Below are 16522 nucleotides of genomic sequence, written 5' to 3' on the forward strand. Positions count from 1 at the left end.
TTATCAGAAAAAGAAAAACAAAACCCGCTAGATTGAAAACCTAAAGAAGCGATCTAGGCAAAAATTAGGGCATCATCAAATGGGAGGAAAGGTCCCGTCAAGAAGAAAAATTCAGAAGGAAGCTTGTGCAGAAACTGCAGAACCATTCAAGCCACGATATTTGTCTTTTAGCCAAGAGCTCACATCCGACAAAGACAATATTGAAGTCGAAAAAATCAGAAGTCATCTTGAACATTGTAGGATCTTCAAAAGTATGTTTACTTGTTCAAGTGTTCGCTAATGGAAGATGTAGAATCATCAACCACTTTGAAGAGGAAGATCTTTTATTCTAATATTTATCAAGATTTTTTAAGTCCAGCTCAAGCATTTTTCAAAAGAAATTCGAAAGAAAATGATCAATTCTTTATTGCACATATGATAATCTTAAGAGTCTTAAATTTAAGAGAATGTCAGTTCTTCTATCTATCATACATCAGAGTCCATATTTTTCAAGCGTAATCCATTCCATCAGTCTCGTAGTCAAGTCCCAGTTAAAGCCAACCTTGAAACTAGGGGCATTTTTGAAGGTCATTTAATTCCAAAGTTTTTGTTCTTAATCACATGATAAAAAGAAAATCATACAAAAGTTTAAAAGTCCGACGAAGCCCAATGATAATTACGAATCCAGATACATGATAAGCCAATAAAGGCCTGATCTTTCAAACTTTGAGCTCGATTTTGAATCATAGAATGAATTAATAGGATTGTTTAAGTTCCTATAAATATAAGCTCGAGAAACGTGACTTAGTAAGTTCGAGTCTGAGAAGCGAGATTCCAACTTTTTGAATCATAGAATGAATAGGCTTTTTGAAGTGCCTACAAACCTAAGTTCGAGTCCGAGAAACGAGACTCCAACTTGTTGAATCATAGAATGAATAGGCTTTTTGAAGTGCCTACAAACCCAAGTTCGAGTCCGAGAAACGAGACTCCAACTTTTTGAATCATAGAATGAATAGGCTTTTTGAAGTGCCTACAAACCTAAGTTCGAGTCCGAGAAACGAGACTCCAACTTGTTGAATCATAGAATGAATAGACTTTTTGAAGTGCCTACAAACCTAAGTTCGAGTCCGAGAAACGAGACTCCAACTTTTTGAATAATAAATATGCTTTTTGAAGTGCCTATAAACCTAAGTTCGAGTCCGAGAAACGAGACTCCAACGTTTTGAATCATAGGCTTTTTGAAGTGCCTATTAACCTTAGTTTGAGTCCGAGAAACGAGACTCCAATTTTAATAGGATTGTTTAAGTTCCTGTAAACCTTAGCCAGAGTCCGAGAAACGAGACCCCAGTTTTGTTTGAAATCATATTGAATTAATAGGATTGTTTAAGTTCCTTAGCCTGAGAAGCTTGGCTACAATAGGCTCCAGTCCGATAAATGAGACTCAAACTTTTTCAAACTCTAAAAAGAATTTCAAATAGGATTTAACGAAGTTCCTACAATGTTATAACTCCAATTACCTTTGTTAAACCTTACTATGATTGTTTTCGTTGCATAAGTGCATCTCAATTTTGAATCATTATTGTCAGTGAGAGAAGATCTCTAGGACCTGGCACATTTTTACTCAGTTTCACACAGCATCACACCATTGCACACACGTGCACTTTTGCATTAGTTAGGGAGAATTTTCTAAAATTCGAGGATCTGACATCGTCAGTGAGAGTTCAAGCTCGAGGACCTGACAACCTTTTAGTTCGAGGAGAGTTTTACCCTCAAGGATCCGAACGTCCCGACGAATTGCTAAATCAGGCTGCAAAATGAACTGTCACTAGCTTTGGCATTCGGATATCGCACTATCTACCAAAATAGATTTGCTATCTAGTTTGCTTCAACCCTCTACCAAAGAGGGGCATCTGTAGACACCCCATTTTTGCATCCGCCTGATTAATCAAATCATAAACCCTAAGAGAAGTAGGTCTAGAAGCTCCCCTAGCCCCCCATAAACCCTAGTTTTGGAGCCCCAACTCTTTACCTAACATCCCTCTTTCAATTTTAGTCTAGAAAACACCTAAAATCCCTCCAAAAACACCCCCAAATCCGCAACAAACTTGAAGAGTTCAGATCCAAAAACAAGGAGATACCTTGATCTAGGAGATCCGAAGTCAAATCTGGAGACAGAACGAAGTAAGGGAGTACAGTACAATGAGCTCTTTTTGTCAGATCTGAGGGAACAAAATCCTTGCTATCGGAAAGGTATGTAATTTTTTTATTTTATCTAGGTTTTTAGCAATGTGATATATTTGGGAAGTTAGTAGAGACCGGCTTTGGCCGGGCGGGGTTGGTGCCTAACACCTTCCAACCCCGTAACATGATCCCCGAATTCAGATTTTTTGTGGTAGATTAGTTCTTTTTATCCATGTTAGAGTCAGTTTGGTTCCTAGACCACAATAACTAGGTGGCGACTCCCAAACCTCAAGGGTCAAAAGCGGATCCGCGCACCTCGCGGATCGAGGGCGCTTTCACATGCCTTGGTTGGAACAACACATCCACAAACTTTTTGGGTTATCGGCAAGGTAGGAAACCGTGAATTAACAGTGCTAATTGATGGGGGCAGCACCCACAATTTTATTGATCAGTCTGTTGTTACCAAACTTGGACTATATGTGGTTCGTGACAAGGTATTTCAGGTAACGGTCGGAAATAAAGAAATAATTGAGTGCACAGGTCGTTGTGTGGGACTCGCCCTCTCCATCCAAGGTTTCATAGTACGAGCTGATTTTTACGTACTTCCTGTTGCAGCTTGTCAGGTAGTTTTGGGGGTGCAATGGTTGGAAACGTTAGGTCCAATTGAAACTGACTACAAAAAGCTTAGTATGTCCTTCACACAATCCGGTCAGACTTATGTTTTGCAAGGGATGAACCGTTCTGAGCTCACTCCCATGAGTGACAAAGAATTATTGCATCTATCAGGTATGGGGTTTTTTGTTCATGTGGTTACAGAGGGGGCAACCATCCAAGACACCGAATTACCATCGGAACTCAGTCAAATACTATCAACGTTCACACACGTGTTTGAGGAACCCACCAAATTGCCACCTATGCGCAACCACGACCATCGGATTCCATTGCTACCAAACCAGCCACCAGTTAATGCAAGACCCTACAGGTACCCGCATTACCAAAAAAATGAGATCGAAAATCTAGTCAAGGAATTCCTCAAAAGCGGAATTATTCGACCTAGTCGGAGTCCATTTTCGTCGCCAGTCTTGCTAATCAAGAAGTCAGATGGATCTTGGCGTTTTTGCGTCGACAGTTAAGGATAAATTTCCGATACCAGTCATTGATGAGCTGCTTGATGAATTACATGGCGCAAAATTTTTTTCGAAGCTAGACTTGCGATCTGGGTACCACCAAATCAGAGTCCATGAAGAAGATATACCAAAAACTGCCTTTCGAACTCATGACGGACACTATGAATTCCTAGTGATGCCGTTCGGTTTGACAAATGCCCCGGCTTCCTTTCAAAGTCTTATGAACGACATTTTTCGGCCACATTTGCGAAGGTTTATTCTTGTTTTTTTTGATGATATCTTGGTGTATAGCCGGTCTTGGAAGGATCATCTACAACACTTGACACAAGTGCTTCAAATTCTGTCTGAGCACCACTTATATGTAAAACTCTCCAAGTGCCAGTTTGGGGTAATGAAAGTGGGGTATTTGGGTCACCTTATTTCCTTCGATGGTGTGGCAGTTGATCCGGCGAAGATACAATCAGTTCAGAATTGGCCAGTGCCCACATCGACTAAGGGTGTTCGTGGGTTCCTTGGGTTGGCAGGGTATTACCGCAAATTTGTGAGGGGTTTTGGTGTGATAGCAGCGCCATTGACAAAGCTTCTAACCAAAGATGGGTTTAGCTGGTCAGATGAGTCTCTTTTGGCCTTTAACAAATTGAAAAATGCTCTCATTTCACCTCCGGTATTGCGGCTGCCCGACTTTGCACAGCAGTTTGTGGTGGAATGTGACGCATGTGGGGATGGTTTAGGTGCCATTTTGTCTCAACAAAACCAGCCAATAGCTTATTACAGTGAAGCCTTGAAAGGAAAGGCCAAATTATTATCAACTTATGACAAGGAAATGTTGGCTGTGGTAAAAGCCGTTCGAAAGTGGCGACCATACCTCTTGGGCAAGCCGTTTGTAATCAAAACGGACCACCGAAGTCTAAAATATCTCTTAGAGCAAAGACTCACCACACCTTCGCAAGCACGATGGCTACCTAAAATAATGGGATTCGATTATTCTATTCAGTATAAAAAGGGTAAAGACAACCAAGGTGCCGACGCTCTCTCACGCATTGCCGTTTTCCAATTTCAGGCTTTGTCTTTACCAATTGCAGATTGGTGGTCGACACTACAACAGGAGGTACTCCAACATCCTTATTATGCAACTTTGTCTACTAATCTGTCTTTAAATTGTATTCGAAGGGATGGAGTTTGGATGCAAAATGGAAAAATTCACTTGAGTCCCACCTCATCACTGTTACCAGCTGTTTTGGCCGATGGCCATTCTTCTCCAGCCGCTGGCCATTTCGGTTATCTAAAGACTCTTAGTCGAATTTCTGCTAGTTTTGTTTGGCCTGGCATCCGCACCTCCATTAAGGAATTCATTCGAAATTGTGAGGTGTGTCAACGATGTAAAAATGAGACCCTTCGCCCAGCTGGATTGCTTCAACCCCTACAAATTCCGCAGCGAGTTTGGACGGAAATATCCATGGACTTTGTCGAAGGATTGCCGACTTCACAGGGCCACAACGTGATCATGGTTGTTGTTGATCGTCTCTCGAAGTATGCACATTTTGTGCCATTAAAGCACCCTTATACAGCAACATCAGTAGCTAAATGTTTTATCAACAATGTTGTGCGATTGCATGGTATGCCGTTTTCAATCGTCAGCGACCGAGATAAAATTTTCATTAGTACTTTTTGGCAATCTTTGTTCAAGTTGCACGGCACGTCACTGTGTTTCAGTTCCAGTTATCACCCACAAACCGACGGCCAAACCGAGGTGGTGAATCGCACCCTTGAGCAATATCTACGATGCTTCACTTATGACCAGCCCAAAAGGTGGATGGAGTGGCTCTCTTGGGCAGAATATGGATACAATACAACCATCCATTCCTCTACCAAATTGTCTCCTTTCGAAGCAGTTTACGGGGTTCCTCCTCCCTCTATGATATCTTACATTCCAGGCACAACAAAAGTTCAGGCTGTAGATGACTTGCTGCGCACAAGAGAGGAAATACTTCGCGAGCTACGACGAAATTTGTTGGAAGCACAAATGCGCATGAAGGCACAGGCGGACCTGCATCGTCGCGAAGTCACCTTTGAGATAGGTGATTATGTATTCTTAAGGCTGCAGCCATATCGCCAAAAATCAGCGGCTTTCCGAAGTTCCTTAAAATTGGCACCTAGATTTTTCGGACCTTTTAAAATCCTTGCCCGAATCGGGTCGGTGGCTTACAAACTAGACCTTCCAGCAGAGGCACGAATCCACGATGTTTTTCACGTTAGTTTGCTCAAAAAGAAGTGGGGACCCATCAACGAGACAACGATTGTAACACTTCCTCCCATCTCAGCGGATGCTACTGTACTACCAGAACCTGAGTTCATCTTGGACCGTAGGGTTATTACAAAGGGAAAATACCGTCCGAAAACAGAAATCCTGGTCCAGTGGAAGGGAGCTCCTCCAGAAGATGCTTCTTGGGAGAACTTGTGGCGTTTCTCCAAAACTTATCCAAAATTCGGCCTTGAGGACAAGGACCTTCTTAGGGGGATGGATTGATAAGAATCCCCATTTGCATGACTTGCAAATGTGGCTTTGGTCCTATTTAGAAGTTGCATACAGAAATATTGGGGAAGTTGGCTGAGATATTTTCTTTTGTTAATTTATTAATTGTTTCCTTGTAATTGAAATAGTCAAGTGGTAGTTAGTTATTAAATGTAAAGAGTTGCTAGAAGCTCTCCTAGTATTTAGTTCCACTAGTCAGAGTTGCTGAAAGCTCTCCTAGTATTCAGTTCCATTAGTTAGAGTTGCTGAAAGCTCTCCCTTTTATTAGGGGTTATTGTTGTAATAATTGTGGCCTATTTAGGTTCACTCCTCAACAAAATAAAGTACTATGAGCTTGAATACGAATTACTCCCCCAAACCTCTGTTCTTCTTCTTCTCTTCTCTTCTCAAAAAAATTCTTCCTTATCACATCACAAACTGGTTATATATTGGACTTCAACATCATTTTCTTTTCTTATTTTAGTTATCTTGGGATGAAAGATTGTGAATCTATGGCCATCCATTTTGTTGTTTCACCCAAATGGTATGCTTGATGACACATGGAATTACAAGAAATAAATGGCTTAAACATTAATTTATGATATTGTGTTGCATTGAATAATTAGCTAGTCTTACCCAAATATATGGTTCGAAATATTTTTATTTATTTTATATACGTTGGGTATCTAAACCTCTTAGAGTACCTGACTAATCTAATAAGGCACACATGCCACCCTTCCACATGTACCAGGTTTACTAGGATAAATCCTATCATTGGCCACCAAGAGTGGGTATCGAACTTAGTACCTCTAGCTTCCTAAGGCATGGTCCTGGCCACATCATCAACCCCTCATTGTTTAGGGTTTGTGAGATCATAAATTAAATGGAGAAAACAAAAGGAAACAAACATACGAAGAAGATCACGTTCATTCGTTCATCAAACCACTGAGACATTTACCTTATGCATATGTTGCATAATCAGCTATTGTGTTATATATATCCCAACCACTACGTGAAAATCCAAATTTTAACCCAAAAAAACTGATGGTCCTGGCCCGTCAAATTTTAACGCCAAAATTCCGCGGCCTTCGGACCACGTTTCCCATCTCGCCCTCGGTCTCTCACTCTCATTGTCTGTCTCTCGATCTCATCTCTCTCTCTCACAATCATCGATCGATCGACCTCTTCATATCTATCTCTCACAGTCTCTTTCGATCGATCGACCTCGCTCTTTATCTCTTTCTATCTCGATTGATCGACCTCTTCATCTCTTTCTCACAGTCGTTCTCTTGATCGATCGACCTCTCCATCTCTCTCTCTCTCTCTCTCTCTCTCTCACACAGTCTCTCTTTCGATCTATCTCCGTCGATAGATCTCATCTCCCACTCTATTTGATCGATCTCTCTTTCGATCTGTCTCCCTCGATAGATATCTCTCACTTTCATATCTCTCTGACGCAATCGCAATCGGATTTGAAGTCTCTAGGGTTTCGATTTCTCTCACGCAATCAGATTGAACTCTCTAAGGTTTTGATCTCTGTCACAATCCATCGTCATAGATTGGAAGCTGAGTTTCTGCTAAGGTGTTCTCACTATTCAAGGTATGATCAACTGTAAATCTTGATTTGAAGAGAATCGACTGTAAATTCGATGATGATTTGTTGGTTTACTAGTGCGTCTTACGATTCAATATATCTTCGATTCTTTTAGTGAGTCATTTTGTTTTATTTTGATGTTTTAATGGTGGATTCTATGAGGATTATGAGGGTTTGGATATGAAATTGTAAGATTATTCTGTTTTGTTGAGGTTTTAAAGGTATATGACCTGGAAAGTTGCGTTTTTGGTTAATTTTTGTCGTACAATGAACATCTTTTAGTGTTTTCAGGTGTTTGTTGATCTTCTAAAGCAATCGTTTTGGTTCTATTTTTTGCTTCTGTGAATTTGGTTTCCAAATGTTGAATTAGATGGTCAGATTCTTGAGAAATCATAGCCATGTAGATTGTAGATTGGACTTTTGTTATAGGTTTCATCAAAGTGTATAATCTGCCTAGTTTCATGGATAAAAGAGAATAAAAAGAACTGTTGGGGATAAAAATATATAATTTTTTCTTCCCTTGTTAGTCTTCTTTAATCCAATTTAGTCATATAGGTAGTTCAGTTATTATGGTTAAGCTTCACTTTAAATCTTTCACACTTTTTTCAACTGGTAGTTATGTTGATTTGAGCCAAACATAGAAGGTCATGGTTTCTTTTTGTCCATCTTTTGATGATTTTAACACCATGTCTTCTATTCATTTCTGAAATGCTACATTAGACAAAGTCAGAAGAATATACAAGTGATTATGTTTTTATTAGATGTACAAGTATTTTTTATATTCCTAAAATCTATATTTATTTATCATATTGTGCAAGTTATGAAAAAGCTCTAGGTGCTCATTTGAACCTGGGCATTGAATGAAGAAACAAGTGACATATGGAAATACTCTTTAAACTTAGCATCAACATCCAATTTCATCAGTGATAGATTTTGAGATTGGCCAAGTGAGTTGTATCTCAGCTGTGAACATTTGTCAGGCCAACAATATCCTTGACTTTGTGCAAATGAGTGGGAAGCCTTTTAGTTGAAAATTCCAGATGCCTCCTTTGCAAATGAGGCACAGTTGTTGATTGATGATTAATCATCTTACAGGTAACCATAGTTTCAAAGTATTATTAGTCATTTTTTGGCTAGGGAATCAATTCCATATTTGGTTTCTATAAACGCCTCGTGGGAGTCTGTTGACCTTATGATCTATCGCCCCACAATCACCATTCAAACTCATTACTATGATATGTGAATACTTGAGTCTTTTTATATTTTATTTTAACATGGCTTGCTTCTAGAATGATCTATAATCTATAAAGATGGGGAGATTGAATACAATCCGTTCCATATAATTTTGGATGATGAAGGGGAGGTGTATTTTTGGTTTGCTATTTGCAACAGACAATATAGGTGATTCCTTTCTCTTTTTCCCAATAGATACATTCATGCATTCATACAAACCCTCCATGTATATGTACATATGACTGTATTAGTTGTAATTGAGTTTTAATGCTCATCTTAGGTTGTGTACGGCCTACAATTTGGGGACTAGGCGTGGCACATTTGTGCTTGAAATGGTTTCCACATTTGAGAAGGCTTTTGGGAAAGTGAGTATTGTCTTGGTGTTCCAACTATAACTTTTGTTTATTTACCATGTAAGCACGGTGACACGGGTACTTGACAATCCTCTCCAAACATTCACAGGGCACATAAATGTAAAGGTGCTCATCATATTGAATTAAGATTCTCGATTCTCATAGTGTAAATTTGTTTCTTCTATGACTTTAGTTCAAGTTTGTTGCCAATGTATCTCTGTTAATTTGTTATATTTTTTAAACTTGTTGGAGGTTATGGTGACACGTATCTGATAATAGCTAGAAACTTGACATTACTGTAACCACTACCATAAATTTTCAACTTCCTTTCCTATTTTTGCCTAATATTTGTTATATTTTTCATCATTTACTCATTTATTTAACTTCTCTAGTTTTATTCAATTTCCTCATTTATTTGTTTGAATTGGCATTGTTAAATCTTTGATTTTGTGATGTGGGGAACTAGATTATTAAGCTTGTGTTTAGTTTGCTTGGGTATTTATCTTCATGCAATGTATGAATTTCCTTGTTTCCCCCTGCTTTGTATGCTTTGTTTTGATGTAATGAGACACATTTTGTTTTGCTATGTTTTTTTGTCTCCCATAAGTTTAGCTGATTCCTATGATGAGCTATGATTTTTTCTGTTCCTCATTGGGTGGGGCCATATGTACTCTTAGCTGCGCACATGTGCTAATCTGGTAGCCTTCTTTTGGATTCCAACCCTATTAGCTTAAGATAGTTGTGCGATGCGTGTCAGTTCCTAGTTAACTGAATTATTTCTTTAGGTGACTCATGTGCCATTACCTTAACATTCTCTTGTTATTATTGGTGTAGCGAGCTTCGCTTGACAAGGATAAATCTTTTGAGCCATTCAGACAACAAGCTGAAGATTTCATGTGCAGCATTCTACCAAATTCTCCCTCTTCAACTACCCAATACACAGCAGGTAAGAATCACTCTATCATGTGCTCAAGTTATAATTTAACAAGTTTTTAGTTTTAATTTTTAAATCTACTCTAGAATAAAGTGAACTTGGTCTTTTTCAGCACATCGTTCATAGCCAGTTGAGATGGGATACAGTTTGTTCTTGAGGTCACTAATTGGAAATGATTAGATAATATAGTTCACATGGATATTCAATGTTGACATCTTCATGTAAATTAAAATTAAATAATTTTTCTTTTTTCAGTGCTTACGTATTTGGAGAAGATGTAAGCTTTGGTGGGGTTTTCCGGTGCACAACAGGATTGACCGATCGATTTGGTAAAAACAGGGTTGTTAATACACTTCTTTGCGAACAGGTATTGTATGACCTCATTAGCTTTAGCTGTAGTAAAAGTGTTTATTAGAGGCAGTTGATATGGAGACTGTTTCTTCAACACATTTGCATTGGTGTGAATTGGGATGGACAGTTATGTCTACATGTGTGTTCAAACTTTTTAATTCGACTTGGGTCACTTTTAGTTCAGTGCGATTGGGTTCAAATTTTATTGTTCCGTTCTGAATATTTATGCAAGCACAAGTCCTTTTTGTCATGTAATGTTGTGAACCATGAGTATTGCCTTGTCAGAAGTTGTTGTTCATTAGTAAAATTATTTTGGACCTTTTGTCTTCTTTAGTGTTGCCTACTTGCCATCATGTGTTGCTTCTGCGCGCGTGTAACTGCCACATGATTTGGCATGACGAGCATGACGATGACACAGTGAATCTGCTTGGGTGGGTGTCTTGTGTGTGTTGCAGGGTTCATGTCGGCAACATATGTAAGTAGTAGGATTGAGTTAAGAATGCAAGATATAGAGAGAATTGGTTGCATGGATTTTATAGGGGAAGCTAAGTAATGGAAGTGGCATTTTGGAAAGGTTGGTTGTTGAGGTGATCATTAGATTTCCTGTTTGTTTAATGGCTCTAAACTAATTTCCTGTTTGATTTATGTTATCCAGGTTAGATCAAGACCACGTGAAGGTTTTAATTGGTATGCATTTCACATATCATGCACTCAAAGTTATAATTTAACAAGTTTTTAGTTTTAATTTTTAAATCTGCTCTAGAGCATGATCCTTAGATGGTAGACTATGCAAAGAGTACAATTAAATCTATGTTGCGTGGACTTTTATAAAAGGGTCAAGTTTCCGCATTGGACGTGTCAGATTTTGACACACACAGACAGATGTATATATATATATATAAAGTTTCATACTGTCTTAGAATTTTTTATGAGTGTTTGCAATACATATATATTGACTAACGGAATTTGTTGTACAAATCACAGATGACAGCAAATGCATTGGCAGAGAGCGCAGATGAGTGTCTAGCAAATGGTATGGACTCATTTATATAGCTTGAAAGGTGACTTGTAATAGTATCATTAGCAATAACCCAAAGGCACCCTAAGTGTTACCAAAAACTTGGAGCTTGTTTTATGCTACAACTCGTTACCTATTTATAGGACAACTCAACTACCCATCTACTTGACCATACAGTTCAATGCCCTACAATGCTGAAGCAGTTTTTTATGGTTTAGTTCTTTAACGTTAATTGTTCTCTTGGACCAGGCAATGCTGAATCCTGACTTCCATAAACGGCCAATTGCAGAAGCTGTATTGAATCATCGGTGCATGACTGGTACTGTTCTATTTGGGCTGAAATCTGAAAATTTAAGATAATTTTTCTTCTACTTACCACATATAATTCAGTAAAAAAGGTTTATGCTTCGTTTGCCCGTAGAATGAAGTTCTTATATTATCATTCTTAAGTGTAAAGGGTCCATCTGTCTCCCCTTTAGTAAATAGAAGTTTAGTCTATAAAGTTTCACTCAATATACTTTTTCTTTGATTCTATTTATTCTAAAACCTTTGGACTCCAAAACATCTCTCTAGAGTTCTATTGTTATGTTGACTCCTTTCATATTATCATCTCTTACCCTAAAGCGAGATTCTATTGGTACACCAACTTTTACTTTAGCACACCAATAAACTTTTACTTGGTGTGTTATAAGTAAAAGTTGGTGTGCTAATATAAGCTCTCTTAGAGAAGTTAGGCATACACTTAAAGGAGATACCTGTTGTAAATAAATTATGATTGAAAATTTATTAGTCAACTTATGATTTGTTCAAAGTGGCAATTTAAATTGATACATTTGGTAGGCAGTGAGTGGTATTCTAGAGGTAGCATTTTATAGAGAGAAGGTTATTCCCTGCCATTTGAAGCCAGTGGAAAGGCAATCTAGGATCTTCAAAGACAAAGTGACTCGTGAAGGCATATAAGAATCATTTGTCTCTCTCATTTGTAGGTGTTCTAGCGTGGAAATTATTGATGTCTATTATTGGGTTGGACGTAAGTATTGAGTACTAATGCATAGCTAGAATCAATCCACTCATTGATTTTAGGGTGCATGTAAAATTTTTCTGTTTAGGATCCCAAAATCCCATTGAAATGAGAGGGTCCTAGCTTGTAAAAGGAAGTAGTATACATATATGTAAGTTTAATTCAAAACTTTTAAGAGAATAAAAATACTATCTTTTGCTTAGTTTCAAATATATGAAAAATGTTTTATGTATCTTTTTTTCTAGTATTGTTCTAGAGAAGTGGCTTTAAGCTCCTTTTTTACCTGGAAATTGATTCACATGTTATCCAACAACTCTCTCTCTCTCTCATTTTTTAAGAGAATTAGATTACTTGAGTCTTGACATTGTCTTTTGCTTGAGCCCACTTTAATAAGTTATTAAAGCTACACATCTCATAGCATAGTAGCCCTTCATAATAAACTTCCTGACTCTGCTGCAAGTATTATCATAATATTACATCAAACTCATTGGTAGTACTGGAAGCAATGGCAGCATATGGTGTAAACACGTTGATTTATTCTAGTACCTGTGCAACATATGGAGAGCCTGAAAAGATGCCCATTACCGAACAAACTCCTCAGGTGAATACTCAAAATACAACTTGTGTGTTGTGGACTCACTCCAATATTGGTATCGTCATTATTATTAGACTTATCCCAACCACATGGGCTTGACTGCATTGGTCGTGTTCTTCCTTTTAGTTCTAGCTATAGCCATGTCTTTCAGTAAAATAGCGTGGACTTTGATAGTGTGAAATTTTCTTTTTTGGGAAGGCAAGAAAATAGAGAAGTTGCATTCTAATACAACTGATATCTCTACCTATTCATGTGTATTCAGGTCCCTATCAACCCATATGGAAAAGCCAAGAAGATGGCTGAAGACATCATCCTGGATTTCTCGAGGAATTCCGACATGGCTGTCATGATACTAAGGTTGGGTGATTTGGAAACATAATACTTACATATTTGTCTCAATTGAGTGATGTCATTTAAATCTTGTTCATTTGTAGGTGTTCAAGCGTGGAAATTATTGAGGTCTATTATTGGGTTGGCCGTGAGCATTGAGTACTAATGCAGATTGTGTTTTTCGTTGCTGCGATGGGAGAAGTTTGGTTAATGGGTGTGTTCTGGGCAGATTCTAGTTGAAGACAAGGGGCATTTAGGTCTTTTCATGTTGCTAGTTGGGGTTTAGGTATGAAAGGCATTACGATCATTTATTTCTGATCGTGTTTTATTTGTAAGTAATTATGTGATTCAATTTCATTTGTTAGTGTCGAATTGCTTCTATTAGAGCTTGTTTAATAATGAAATTTAAATTTATAATATGAATTTTGAGTTGTTTAGCTTAATTTGGAGCTTGTTTTATGATTTTTCTTTTGTTTTTTAATTTTTTTGATTTTTTTATTATTATTTCGTTTATTGTGATTGGTGAATTAGAGGACCATGCTATTATTTGTTAAACTTCCAAATTCGACGGTCATACTCTATAGAATTTTTTTTATTTTTTTTGAAGTTCATTATCCAATAATTTGATAGTCTAGGGCCGTCAAAAAAAATATTCTACAAGAAAATATTTGACAGGCATATTTGACGGAAGGGTCCGTCAAATTTTGAGAAATTTGACGGGCTAAGACCGTCAAATATGGGCTTTTTTCACATAGTGAACGAAAGATCCTCATAATCAAATTTGACACAATTCTTAATGATGTTGAACTCTGCTATATCAAATTGTAAAAATTTACCATAATACCAAATGTTTTTATACTAATTGTTGCGAAGCATAAGGAGAAATTGTTATTTTCTTGTTCCTATTAGCATTAGTTGATGGACCAAAAAACATGGGGTGGGGTATTTTTGTAAAGTGTTGGCTCAAAATTGGTTCTCATTATTATTTCCAACGCCGATTCAATGACAATGGACATTAGAAAGATGGGTCCCTTTCAGCAACAAACATTTTGGCAAACATTTTGGCAAAACATTTTTCAAAACATGGGTTAGAGGTTTTGGAATGGGCTGATTTTTGGCGAGGATGATCTCTACGGTGAGGAGATCATCCTCACCAAAAATCAGCCCATTCCAAAACTTCTAGCCCCATGTTTACAGGTTGAAGAATCGTGGACCGTCCATTTTTTGTAAACCATTTTTGATGGGTTAGAAGTTTTGGAATGGGCTGATTTTTGGTGATGATGATCTCCTCACCGAAGAGATCATCCTCAACAAAAATCAGCCCATTCCAAAACCTGCAACCCATATTTTGAAAAATGTTTTGCCAAAATGTTTGTCAAAATGTTTGTTGCTGAACATTTCCCTAGAAAGATATAGGTGCGACATCGACATCAACATCATCATCCAATCTTTGTATAGAACCTTTCAAGTTGACTAATTTAATTTAATCTACCATTTTCCTTATTCTTGTGGGAGGAATTATATTGATATTATTCTATTGGAAATACCCTTTATTACAAATCAAAAGAAGCTCTCTCTCCTCATTCATTTTTTTCATGCACCAAGCTCAGTATCATTTTCCTTGCTACGTTAATACATATAGGAGGAATCTCAAAACTTGGTTAAGTTGATTGGATGGATTTCTAGGTGAATCGATATACAAACTTAGAAAGAGTGGTTAACAAGCTCAGTATCATTTTCCTTGCTACGTTAATACATATAGGAGGAATCTCAAAACTTGGTTGAGTTGATTAGATGGAGTTCTAGGTGAATCGATATACAAACTCAGAAAGAGTGGATAACAAGGTTAACTCTGAAATTAATCAAAGCCATATTAGGATACGAGTCGATTTACATATTTTATATCTAATAGTTTTCTAGAAAGTAAAAATAAATAAATAAATAATAATAAAAAAATAAAGTATTTTAATTTTAAAATATTAAATTTAGCATTGGGCTAATTTTTTGTGAGGATGATCTCTATTGTAAGGAGATCATCCTCACAAAAAATCAGCCCAATCTGAAACTTCTAACCCCATCAAAATTTATTTACAATTTAACAGTAAAAAAATTGATGGTCCACAATTCTAAATCCCTTTTCAACTCTGCAAAATGAAATACAATGGTTGGGATTTATTTGTCTATACATATTCCATGATTCTATAATTGGATTTAATCTTTTAATGGTCAGGATCATATGTTTTTTCATGAGCCATTTGATTCATGAGGGTGACTAATTGGTCATGGCATCTCATCTTGTTCAATAACGATGTTGATTCGGTATCGGACAACTTTTAAAACCATGACCAGACCCTGGCCCTTAAGTTTTTGAGTGGCCAAGAAAGAATTACAATAGGATTTTCCCCACTTAAAGGGAATCATTTTCTACAAGGTCATATCAGCTACACAACTGCAAATATTTATGGGGATGTGCAGATGTGTATTCCAAGGCAAAAAATCTATGGTTCTAACACATGCCACGTCAGGAGAATATTTTGAGTATGCCATGTGGGGGAGTCGATGATCACGACTCTTTAGCTACAAGGATCAAATAAGAGTAGAAATTTTTTTGTGTGAAACAAATATTTGTCAGGGGCAATTAAGAGTGAATTTTTAATTTTTAATTTTTTTTGTGGGGGTAATGGTTGCTGATTTTTTTATCTACCCCTAATATATGTCGAAATAATTCATTAATCTACAGACTTTTAAAATTCTTGTGGGGGCAAGTACCCCCACTGTAAATCCGCCCCCTGCTTTTTCCTATTAGCATTAGTTATTGAATTTAAAAAGATGGGGTGCAGTATTTTTATAAGAGCGTTGATTTTGTAACTCAACCTAATGTGGTAAGTGCAAGAATCGTAGATTTTTTTCCCTCGGAATACAAACTGCACATATATTATGGGGATGTGCAATTGTGTATCCCTAGGGAAAAATCTTCGATTCTTGCAGGGTACACGTCAGTTGAGTTTTTGAGTCCCCTGTGAAGTTGAATTACAAAATCATTACACTTCTTATTAAGTGTTGACCTAAAGTGGTGCTCATTATTTCAAATGATAGATCAATGACATGGATGGGTAGATATCATCATCATCATCAAATCATTAGATCACTACGTCATATTGCGCCAAAAACGATTGCCGCTACAGTCGCAAATGGGGTCGTTTTGAAAGGAGTGGTTTTTTAATTGCGACTGTCCAAAACAGTCGGAAAAAAACGACTGTCTTTGGCAGTCGGGAAAAACGACACTTAACAGTC

The 16522-nt window shown here is 37.4% G+C and overlaps 1 protein-coding gene across 1 annotated transcript; it reads left to right on the top strand.

The window, feature by feature from the left end:
- Positions 1-8126: 8126 nt before the first annotated feature.
- Positions 8127-13599, top strand: LOC147384676 (putative UDP-arabinose 4-epimerase 3). Its single transcript, XM_086426396.1, has 8 exons — positions 8127-8794; positions 8907-8991; positions 9814-9925; positions 11249-11296; positions 11526-11601; positions 12816-12904; positions 13161-13255; positions 13333-13599. Exons 1-8 carry the CDS (start codon positions 8743-8745, stop codon positions 13385-13387), a joined length of 612 nt encoding a protein of 203 aa, XP_086282522.1. The 5' UTR covers positions 8127-8742; the 3' UTR covers positions 13388-13599.
- The last annotated feature ends 2923 nt before the right edge of the window (positions 13600-16522 follow it).

This window comes from Akebia trifoliata, chromosome 15, assembly GCF_017979445.1.
Source record: "Akebia trifoliata isolate Shusen 1 chromosome 15, ASM1797944v1, whole genome shotgun sequence".
NCBI lineage: Eukaryota > Viridiplantae > Streptophyta > Magnoliopsida > Ranunculales > Lardizabalaceae > Akebia > Akebia trifoliata.